Here is a 12,110-nt window from a genome sequence, read left to right as displayed (position 1 = left end):
GCGTCTTCCAAATCCCCCTTTCAATCCGTTTGGATTTAAACGGCTCGATGCGGAGGCAACGATTTGAAGTGGGCTTAATCCCTCTTCTCTCAATCTTTCAAGGAAGAGAGTTTGCAATGCTGATGAATCGCGGAGGCAAAAAAAAAGAATGGCCTCGTCTTCCTCCTTTTTCTCACAATGAGCTGGAGGCATTCTTAGGAATGAATGTCGGCCAAAAAATAGGGAGGAAAAAGGTTCAGGAGGAAGGGAAGGAAAGAGGAAGGAGGAGAAAGAGGAGGAGGAAAGGAAAGACGGAGAAGTAGATGGAGGAGGAGGAGGAAAGGAAAAGGAAGAGGAGGAAAAGAGAAGGCTGAGAAGGAGATGGAGGAGGGAAAGGAGGAGAAAACAAAAAGAAGAAGAAAAGGGGAGGACGAGGAAGAAAGGAGAAGGCAGAGAAGTTGGCAGAAAAGGGGAAGAAGGAGGAGGAGAGGAAAAGGAAGGGAAGGAGGAAGGAAAGGGGAATGAGGAGGAAAGGAGAAGGCAGAGAAGTCGATAGAGAAGAGGAAGAAGGAGGAGAAAACAAAAAGGAGGAAGGAAAGGAGGAGGAAAGGGAAAAGTGGAAAAGTAGGTGGGGAAGAAGGAAGAGGAAGAGAAAAGAAAGAGGAGAGAGAGGGGAGGAAAGGAGAAGACAGAAAAGTACTTGGAGGAGGAGGAGGAAAGGAAAAGGAGGAGGAGGAAAAGAGAAGGCAGAGAAGGAGGGAGAAGGGGAAGGAGGAGAAAACAAAAAGGAGAAGGAGGAAGAAGAAAGGAAAAGGTATAGTTAGCAAAGAAGGGGAAGAAGGAAAGGCGAAGGAGGAGGAAAGGAGACGGCAGAGAAGTAGATGGAGAAGGGGAAGAAGGAGGAGAAAACAAGGAAGGAAGGAAGGAAGGAAGGAAGGAAGGAAGGAGGAAAGGAAAAAGTAGAAATTATGTGGAGAAGGGGAAGAAGGAAGAGGAAACAAGAAGGAGGAAAGAGAGGAATAGGAGGAAAGGAGAAGGCAGTAGATAAAGGAGAAGAGGAAGGAGGAAAAAACAAAAAAGAAGGAAAGGAGAAGGCATAGAAACAGATAGAGAAGGGGAAGAAGGAAGAGGAAACAAAGAGGAAAGGAGGAGGAAAGGAAAAAGTAGAAAAGTAGGTGGAGCAGGAGAAGAAAGGAGAGGAAACAAAAAGAAGGAAGGAGGAGGAGGAGGAAAGGAGAAGGTAGAGAAATAGATGAAGGGGAAAAAGGAGAAAACAAAAAAGAAGAAAAGGAGAGGCATAGAAACAGACGAAGAAAAAGGAGGAGGAAATTAAAAGAAGGAAGAAGGAAAGGAGGAAAAGAGGAGGAAAGAAGAAGGCAGTGAAGTAGGTGGAGAAGAGGAAGGAGGAGGAGGAAACAAGAGGGGAAGGAGGAGAAGGAAAGCAGAAGGAGGAGAAAGGAGGAAAGAAGGCAGAGAAGTGGGTGGAAAAGGGGAAGAAGGAGGAGGAAATGAAAAGAAGAAGGGAGAAAGAAAGGAGAAAGCAGAGAAATAGAAGAGAGAAGGAAATGAGAAGAAGAAGGGGAGAAAAAAGAAGGCAGAGAAGTAGATAAAGGGGAAGAAGGAGGAAAGGGGAAGGCAGATGGAGAAGAGGAAGAAGGAGAAGGAAGAGGGGAAGGAGGGAAAGGAAAACCGAAGGAGGTAAAGGGAAGGCAGAGAAATAGATGGAGAAGAAGGAAGGAACGAGGTGAAGGGGGATATAGAGGAAGGGTATCTAGAAGTGAGAGGGTTTAAGTCCCCCTGTTAAAATACGAAATCGTTTTGAATGTTTACCGATTGGAACGCAAACATTGCTTGTGACGCTCCACTTGGATCGCCTCCTTCTGTTTCTTTTTCAAACCGTGGACCTTGGCATGGAGCATCAGGAGCAAGAAGTCCTTTTGGGGTCCTTCTTGACCCTTTTGGGGAGGCTGAAAAGCTGTCCATAAAGCTTCCCGTTGACGGGCTCCTCCTGAACCTTTTTCCCCTTCCTTGTTTCCAGGCGAGACCGACCCGCCGAAGGGCAACCCGTGGTATCCGATGTACGTGGTGGTGCCGGCGCTCTTCCTCCTCCTCTTCATCATCGTCGGGGTCTTGGCCTCCCGCAAGCGGCGCAGGGAACATGGGCAGCTCTGGTTCCCCGAAGGGTTCAAAGTGACCGAGTCTAGCAAGAAGAAGCGCCGGGAGCCCCTGGGAGAGGATTCGGTGGGGCTGAAGTGAGTCACACAACAACAACAGCAATAATAATAATAATAACAATAATATAACAACAATAATATAATATGGCAACAACAAAAACAACAATAATATAACAAAATAGCAATATAATAATAATATAAGAACAATAATAATAATATAAGAACAACTATAATAATATAATAATATAATATATAGTAATATAACAACCACAATAATAATAATAATAATATAACAACAATATAACAATAACAATATAATAACAAAATAGCAACACAACAACAACAGCAATAATAATAATAATAACAATAATATAACAACAATAATATAATATGGCAACAACAAAAACAACAATAATATAACAAAATAGCAATATAATAATAATATAAGAACAATAATAATAATATAAGAACAACTATAATAATATAATAATATAATATATAGTAATATAACAACCACAATAATAATAATAATAATATAACAACAATATAACAATAACAATATAATAACAAAATAGCAACACAACAACAACAGCAATAATAATAATAATAACAATAATATAACAACAATAATATAATATGGCAACAACAAAAACAACAATAATATAACAAAATAGCAATATAATAATAATATAATAATAATAATAATAATATAAGAACAACTATAATAATATAATATATAGTAATATAACAATAATAATAATAGAACAACAATAGTATAATAATAATAAAATATATAGTAATATAACAACAACCACAATAATAATAATAATAATATAATAATATAGCAAGAAGAAGCGCCGGGACCCGTTGGGAGAGGATTTGGTGGGGTTGAAGTGAGTCACATAATAATAATAATAATAATAATAATAATAATAATAATAATAATATAACAACAATATAACAATAACAATGTAATATGGCAGCAACAAAACCAACAATAATATAATAACAAAATAGCAATATAATAATATAAGAACAACTATAATAATATTATAATATAATATATAGTAATATAACAATAATAATAAAAGAACAACAATAATACTAATAATATAATAATAATATAACAATATAATATATAGTAATATAACAATAATAATAATAATATAAGAACAATAATAATACAATAATAATATAATGTATAGTAATATAACAACAATAATAATATAATAATAGTAATATAGCAATAACAATACAACAATAATAATAACAATAATACACTTTATTTATATTCCGCTCTATCCTTTCAAGGGGACTCCGAGCGGATTACAAGCTACACAGATAGGCAAACATTCAATACCTTTAATACATTGCGTCAAAAGTGACAAAAAGAACAAAAACATACAGACAAAATGTTATCACTTGCTTAGGAAGCTTGTCTTTATAGCAAAATAATACGGTTGCACTATTTACAAGAACAAGGTTTCCATAACACAAAGAACGTTCTTTATACTTCCTTCTTTGCTTCCACGCTGGGCTTCTTTCTCATGCAGATATAAAAAGCTTTGCTCTCACTGAGCTTCCTCTCACACCAAACTTACACACAGTAGCCTTTTTACACACAGCAGCCTTCACACTGGACCTTTACCCACGAGGCTTTCAACCTGGGCCTTCTCACACTGAGGTCTACCTCACACTGAGGTTTAACTCACACTGAGGTTTCTCCCAGACTGAGGCTTTTCTCCTACTGAGGCAAACTAATATGCTTAATAGGGGGGAAAGGAAGGAATTGTGGGAGTTGAAGTCCAAAACACCTGGAGGGCCTGTTCTAACAGCAAATCTAATGCCTCTTCTTCCATCCAGACCCTTGAAGAATGCTTCTAACGGCGCCTTGATGGATGACAACCAGAATGAATGGGGCAACGAAGAGACGCTGGACACCAACCGGTTCAGGGTAAGTTGGCAGGAATGGTTTGTTAGGCTATCTATTGGGAGGGATCGGATGGTGCCTGGTGTTGGCCAGACAGCGTCTCATAGAATCATAGAATCATAGAATCATAGAGTTGGAAGAGACCTCATGGGCCATCCAGTCCAACCCCCTGCCAAGAAGCAGGAATATTGCATTCAAATCACCCCTGACAAATGGCCATCCAGCCTCCTATAAGCTGAGTGCCATTGATGCCTGTGGATTTCAGCACACTGAGGCTCCTCTCTCAAACTAATGTCCAATCCATCCTCTCATTTGGAGGTCAAAGAATCATAGAGTTGGAAAGGACCCCAAGGGCCATCTAGTCCAACCCCCTTCTGTCAAGCACAATCAATGCACCCCTCTGTTTAAAAGCCCCCCACTGGATTCTGAGCATTCTGAGGCAGAGAGTTCCACTGTTGAACAGCTCTCACGGTTAGGAAGTTCTTCCTAATGTCCAGGTGGAATCTCCTTTCCTGTCATTTGAACCCATGGCTTCGTCGAAAACAAGCCCTTTCACATATTTATACATGACTCTCGTGTCGCCTCACAGTCTTCTCTTCTGCAGGCTAAACAGACCCAACTCTTTAAGCTGCTCCTCAGAGCGATTATTTATGGCCTCCAGACCTTTGATCCTTTTGGTTGCCCTTTTCTGGACATCTTCCAGCTTACAGTCAATATTTCTCTTAAATTGTTGACTCCCTTGATCTAGACACGTTTTAGGAGTTAGGAGCCGTCGTTCTGACCTGCTTTTGCTTTGACATACAAGCAGTGTTTTGACTTAAGAGTGCTAATGCAAGAATACAGGACTTTAGGGCTTCGAGGGAGCAGCCTCCGGGCCTCATGCTCTTGTCCACTTTGGGAGATTGCTGTGTGCTTTTGGGGAACTTCGGGTTAGTTGATTTCATTCCTGGTGTGTTTGTCTTCCAGGTGGAGGAGCAGGCCATGCTGCCAGACATGGATGACCAGACTGACCACAGGCAGTGGACCCAGCAGCATTTGGATGCCGCCGATCTGCGGATTTCGTCCATGGCGCCCACTCCTCCCCAAGGCGAAATTGACGCTGACTGCATGGACGTCAACGTCCGTGGGCCAGGTGAGCAGACCGCCCTCCCATCAAGCTCCTTCCTGGGAGGCTTTCAAACAGGAGCTAAGTGGCCATCTATCTGGGGGGCTTTGGTTGTGCTTTTCCTGCATGAAGGCAGAAGAGGGTTGCACTGGATGGCCCCTTATAGCTCTAGGATTCTAGGATCCCATGGTAGGCTGGATGGCCATCTGTCGGGAGGGCTTTGATTGTGCTTTTGTAACAGGGTTGGACTGGATGGCCTTTGGGAACCCCTCCTAGCTCTAGGATTCTAGGATCCTATGATAGGCTGGATGGCCATCTGTCGGGAGGGCTTTGATTGTGCTTTTGTAACAGGGGGTTGGACTGGATGGCCTTTGGGAACCCCTCCTAGCTCTAGGATTCTAGGATCCTATGATAGGCTGGATGGCCATCTGTCGGGAGGGCTTTGATTGTGTAATAAACAGAGTGGGGACAGGATAGACAATGGCAACCTCCGACCCTACTTGGCGCCAATATGCCTTAAGTGGGGGACCCTCCCTTGTGTCTCTTTGCAGACGGCTTGACCCCTTTGATGATCGCGTCCTGCAGCGGGGGCGGCCTGGAGACGGGCAACAGCGAGGAGGAGGAGGATGCGCCGGCGGTCATTTCGGACCTCATCTACCAAGGGGCCAACCTGCACAACCAGACGGACCGCACGGGCGAGACGGCGCTCCACCTGGCCGCCCGCTACTCCCGCTCGGACGCGGCCAAGAGGCTCCTGGAAGCCAGCGCCGACGCCAACATCCAGGACCACATGGGCAAGACCCCCCTCCACGCCGCCGTCTCGGCTGACGCTCAGGGTGTCTTTCAGGTGAGCGTTGCCTGAGTGTGTTAGTAGGCTTCAGTCTGGCAGACCTCAGTGGGAGAAGGGCCTCAGTGGGAGAAGGGTCTCAACAGTAGTAGGCTTCAGTCTGGCAGACCTCAGTCTGTGAGAGGTCTCTGTGGGAGAAGGGCCTCTATGTGTTGTTAGGCTTCAGTCTGAGAGACCTCTGCGGGAGAAAGGCCTCAGTGTGATTAGCCCTCAGTCTGAGGTAGCCCTCAGTTTGTGACAAGTCTCCGTGGGAGATGGGCATCAATGCTAGTAGGCTTCAGCCTGAGAGACCACTGTGGGAGAAAGGCCTCAGTGTGAGTAGCCCTCACTCTGAGGTAACCCTCAGTTTGTGAGAGGTCTCTGTGGGAGATGGGCCTCAATGTTACTAGGCTTCAATCTGAGAGACCTCAGTGGGAGAAAGGCCTCAGTGTGGGTAGCCCTCAGTCTGTGAGAGGTCTCTGGGAGATGGGCCTCAATGTTAGTAGGCTTCAGTCTGAGAGACCTGTGTGGGAGAAAGGCCTCAGTGAGAGTAGCCCTCAGTCTGAGGTAGCCCTCCCTGTGTGAGAGGTCTCTGTGGGAGAAGGGCCTCAATGTTAGTAGGCTTCAGTCTGGCAGACCTCAGTGGGAGAAAGGCCTCAGTGTGAGTAGCCCTCAGTCTGAGGTAGCCCTCAATCTGAGGAAGCCTTCAGTCTGTGAGAGGTCTCTGTGGGAGAAGGGCATCAATGTTAGTAGGCTTCAGTCTGAGAGACCTCTCTGGGAGAAAGGCCTCAGTGTGTTAGTAGGCTTCAGTCTGGCAGACCTCAGTGGGAGAAAGGCCTCAATGTGAGTAGCTCTCAGTCTGTGAGAGGTCTCTGTGGGAGATGGGCCTCAATGTTAGTAGGCTTCAGTCTGAGAGACCTCTCTGGGAGAAAGGCCTCAGTGTGTTAGTAGGCTTCAGTCTGGCAGACCTCAGTGGGAGAAAGGCCTCAATGTGAGTAGCTCTCAGTCTGTGAGAGGTCTCTGTGGGAGATGGGCCTCAATGTTAGTAGGCTTCAGTCTGAGAGATCTCAGTGGGAGAAAGGCCTCAGTGTGAGTAGCCCTCAGCCTGAGGTGAGAGGTCTCTGTGGGAGAAAGGCCTCAGTGTGAGTAGTCCTTAGTCTGAGGTAGTCCTCACTATGTGAGAGGTCTCTGTGGGAGAAGGGCCTCTGTGTTTTATTAGGCTTCGGTCTGAGAGACCTCAGTGGGAGAAAGGCCTCAGTGCAAGTAGCTCTCAGTCTGTGAGAGGTCTCTGTGGGAGAAGAGCCTCAGTGTGTTCGTAGCTCTCAGTACAAGAAGACCTCAGTAGGAGAGAGCCTCAGTGTGAGGTAGGCCTCAGTATTAATAGTCTTCAGGCTGAGAAGCCCCAGGTTGGAGGCTATTGTGTGTGAAGGCTGCTGTGTGTATAAAGCTACTTTGTGAAGCTCCTGTGTGACTTTGGTGTGAGAGCGAAGCTGTCTATCTGCATGAGAAAGAAGCCCAGTGTTTGTGTCTCAATGGGATGTACCCCTTTCTCTTTCCGAACCGGGCAGATCCTCATCCGCAACAGAGCCACCGACCTGGATGCGCGGATGCAAGACGGGACCACGCCACTCATCCTGGCGGCCCGTTTGGCTGTGGAAGGCATGCTGGAAGACCTCATCAGCTGCCACGCGGATGTCAACGCCATCGACGACTTAGGTACCGACCCAACCGAGGCAAAGAGCGGACATCGATGGCGATAAGAGTGTTTGGGAAGTCTCCCTAAGTGGATAACGCTCCCCTTTCTCTCTGCAGGGAAGTCCGCTCTCCATTGGGCTGCGGCCGTGAATAACGTGGACGCGGCCCTGGTGTTGCTGAAGAATGGGGCCAATAAGGACATGCAAGACAACAAGGTGAGCAAGGCGCCCTGGCCACAAAAAACTGGGAAACGTACGGACTTGAGTAGAAGCCGAGGGTGGGAAATGCAGCAGCTACGGGTAAATTGCAAAATAAAAATAGATAATAATGAAACGACATTAATTGAGGCATCTGTAGGTTCAAGGTTTTTGAATATTTACATAATACTGTAATTTCAGATAAGACTGTCCAACTCTGATTAGACCATTATTCTAATTTTCTTCAGTGTAAATGTGCTTACGTATCCTTCCAATAGTAATAAATAGAGTAAGATAATAAATGGAATAACAATAATTGAGTAAAATAATAAGTGTAATATAATAATAATAAATAGAGTAAAATAATAAATGTCATAATAACAATAATAAATAGAGTAAAAGAATAAATGTACCGTAATAATAATAATAATAGAGTGAAATAATAAATATAATAATAATAAAATGAAATAATGTAATATAATTCTAATAATGTAGAATAATAAATGTTATATAATAATAAATAGAATAAAATAATAAATGTCATAATAATAATAGAGTAAAATAATAAATGTAATATAATAATAATAAATAGAGTAAAAGAATAAATGTCATAATAACAATAATAAATAGAGTAAAATAATAAATGTACCATAATAATAATAATAATAATAATAATAGAGTGAAATAATACATATAATAATCTTAAAATGAAATAATGTAATATAATACTTATAATGTAGAATTAGAGTAAAAGAATAAATGTCATAATAATAATAGAGTAAAATAATAAATGTAACATAATAATAATAAATATAGTAAAATAATAAATGTACCATAATAATAATAATAATAATAGTGAAATAATAAATATAATAATAATAAAATGAAATAATGTAATATAATACTAATGATGTAGAATAATAAATGTTATATAATAATAGCGTAAAATAATTATTGTAATATAATAATAATAAATAGAGTAAAAGAATAAATGTCATAATAACAATAATAAACAGAGTAAAATAATAAATGTACCGTAATAATAATAATAATAGAGTGAAATAATAAATATAATAATAATAATAAAATGAAATAATGTAATATAATACTAATAATGTAGAATAATAAATGTCATAATAATAATAGCGTAAAATAACAGTCATAATAATAAATAGAGTAAAAGAATAAATGTACCATAATAATAATAATAATAGTGAAATAATAAATATAATAGTAATAAAATGAAATAATGTAATATAATACTAATGATGTAGAATAATAAATGTTATATAATATATAGAGTAAAATAATTATTGTAATATAATAATAATAATAAATAGAGTAAAAGAATAAATGTCATAATAACAATAATAAATATAGTAAAATAATAAATGTACCGTAATAATAATAATAATAGAGTGAAATAATAAATATAATAATAATAATAAAATGAAATAATGTAATACAATACTAATAATGTAGAATAATAAATGTAATATAATAAAAGTGTAAAAGAATAAATGTCATAATAATAGAGCAAAATAATTAATGTAATATAATAATAATAAATAGAGTAAAATAATAAATGTAATATAATAATAATAGTAATAAATAGAGTTAAATTATAAATGTACCGTAATAATAATAATAATATTAGAGTAAAATAATGCAATATAATAGTAATAAATAGAATAAAATAAATGTAATATATAATAATAAATAGAGTAAAATAAATGTAATAATAATAGAGCAAAATAATTAATGTAATATAATAACAATAATAAATAGAGTAAAATAATAAATGTAATAATGCATTTCTCTTTCTCCTTCTCCATCCCCTCCTCCTCCTCCTCTTCCTCCTCCTTCTTGTGCTTCTAGGAAGAGACTCCTCTATTCCTGGCGGCCCGGGAAGGGAGCTATGAGACTGCCAAGGTCCTCCTGGACAACTTTGCCAACCGCGACATTACGGACCACATGGACCGCCTTCCCCGCGACATCGCCCAGGAGCGCATGCACCACGACATTGTGCGCCTGCTGGACGAGTACAACCTGGTGCGGAGCCCGGCCTTGCACAATGGGGGCCTCGGGGGCCCGGCTCTGTCTTCCCCGCTCTGCTCGCCCAGCAGTTACATCGGCAACCTGAAGCCCGCCGGCCTCCAGAGCAAGAAGGCCCGCAAGCCGAGCATGAAGGGCACAGCCTGCAACGGGAAGGAGTCCAAGGACCTCAAAGCCCGCCGCAAGAAGTCCCAGGAGAGCAAAGGCTGCCTGCTGGACACCTCCAACGTCCTCTCGCCCGTCGATTCCTTGGAGTCGCCCCGCGGCTACCTCTCGGACGTCGCCTCCCCGCCCTTGATGACCTCCCCTTTCCAGTCATCCCCTTCCATGCCCCTCAACCACTTGCCCGGCATGCCTGATGCCCACATGAGCTTGAACCATCTCAACTTGGTCACCAAGCAAGATCTGAATATGGCCGCCAACCGGATGCAGCCGTTCGACCCGGTGCCTCCTCGCCTCACCCATTTGCCCGTCTCCAGTCCCAACTCTGGCGCCCCGTTGAGTTTCACCGTGAGCGGCGGGCAGTGCGATTGGCTGACGAGGCTCAACGGGATGGTCCAGAACCAGTACAACCCAATGCGGGGCAACAACGGCCTCCCGCCGGGGCTTCACCTGCCGAACCAAGGCCCTCTCCAGCATGGCCTCCTTACTTCTTTACACAACGGCTTGCCCAACACCGCCTTGTCCCAAATGATGGGCTTCCAGGCCCTCTCTAATGGCCGCTTGGCCACCGCCAGTGCCCAACCACACCTTCTCCAGGCTCAACAACTTCAACAGATCCAGCAACAACAGCAGCAGCAAAACATGCAGCAACCGCCATCGCAGCAGCCTTCCATCGGCACCGGTGCCAATCCCCAGGTGACACCAAACTTCCTCGGAAGCGACTTGACTCAGCCTGACCTCCAGCAGGTGAGCAACGGTGCCTTGGCCGCCATCTTGCCCCAAGACACGCAAGTCTTGGCCACCACCTCGCTAACCCAGCCCATGACCACCACCCAGTTCCTCACCCCACCCTCCCAGCACAGCTACTCCTCCCCGTTGGACCATACGCCCAGCCACCAGATCCAGGTCTCTGACCACCCCTTCTTGACCCCATCCCCGGAGTCGCCCGACCAATGGTCAAGCTCCTCACCGCACTCCAACCTCTCCGATTGGTCCGAGGGCATCTCCAGCCCGCCCACCAGCATGCCCTCCTCGCAGATGGGGCAACACATCCCTGAGGCCTTCAAGTAAAGGAGGAAGGGACATCTCAAGGACTTCAGACCAGGTGGAGAAGAGAGACTATGTTGGGAAGTAATGTCTTCCAAAGGTTTTAAGTCAAGGAGGAGGAACTATCTCAAGATCTTCCGACCAGATCTTCTCTCCGTGTTGGGAAGTAATTTCTTCCAAAGACTTCAAGGAGGAGGAACCATCTCTAGATCTTCCAACCAGATATCCCTCCTCCATGTCGGGAAGTAATTTCTTCCAAAGACTTCAAGGAAGAGGAACTATCTCAATATCTTCTTCTCCATTTTGGGAAGTAATTTCTTCCAAAGACTTCAAGGAAGAGGGACTGTCTCAATATCTTCTCATTCGTGTTGGGAAGTCAACTCTTCCAAAGACTTCAAGAAGAAGAAACCATCTCAAGATCTTCCAACTAGATCTTCCCCTCCATGTTGGGAAGTAATCTCTTCCAAAGACTTCAAGGAGGAGGAGGAACCATCGCAAGATCTTCTCTTCCATTTTGGAAAGTCATCTCTCCCAAGACTTCAAGGAAGAGAAACCCATCTCAAAGACTTTCCAACCAGCTCTTTTCCACCATATTGGAACTGGAGTCATCCCTTTTGAAGCCTGCAAGTCAAGGAAGAGGAATCATCTCAATAACTTCGGATGAGATGGAGAAGAATGAGATTATATTGGGAAGTCATCTCTTCCAAAGACTTCAAAGAAGAGGAACCACCTTAGTATCTTCCAACCAGATCTTCTCCTCCATGTTGGGAAGTCATCTCTTCCAAAGACTTCAAGGAAGAGAAACCATCTCAAAGACTTTCCATCCAGATTGGAAGAGGAATAATATGAAGACCTTCAGATGAGATGGAGACGAGAGGGACTATATTGGGAAGTCATCTCTTCCAAAGACTTCAGGGAGAAGGAACCATCTCAAAGACCT

The 12,110-nt window shown here is 42.9% G+C and overlaps 1 protein-coding gene across 1 annotated transcript in view; it reads left to right on the top strand.

Moving 5' to 3' along the window:
* Positions 1-12,110, top strand: part of NOTCH1 (notch receptor 1) — a 111,928-nt gene that overhangs the window by 97,005 nt on the left and 2,813 nt on the right. Inside the window, exons 28-34 of the mRNA XM_060757486.2 lie at positions 2,018-2,231; positions 4,017-4,107; positions 5,050-5,215; positions 5,740-6,035; positions 7,583-7,730; positions 7,827-7,924; positions 9,785-12,110. The exon at positions 9,785-12,110 is cut by the window's right edge and continues 2,813 nt beyond it. Of these exons, the coding sequence (XP_060613469.2) occupies positions 2,018-2,231; positions 4,017-4,107; positions 5,050-5,215; positions 5,740-6,035; positions 7,583-7,730; positions 7,827-7,924; positions 9,785-11,194 (2,423 nt within the window). The 3' untranslated portion in view covers positions 11,195-12,110. The remainder of the gene's footprint in view (positions 1-2,017; positions 2,232-4,016; positions 4,108-5,049; positions 5,216-5,739; positions 6,036-7,582; positions 7,731-7,826; positions 7,925-9,784) is intronic.

Source organism: Anolis sagrei, chromosome 11 (assembly GCF_037176765.1).
Source record: "Anolis sagrei isolate rAnoSag1 chromosome 11, rAnoSag1.mat, whole genome shotgun sequence".
Taxonomy (NCBI): Eukaryota; Metazoa; Chordata; class Lepidosauria; order Squamata; family Dactyloidae; genus Anolis; species Anolis sagrei.
The sequence above is the reverse complement of the archived record's forward strand: the minus strand, read 5'-3'. Positions and strand labels throughout refer to the sequence as shown.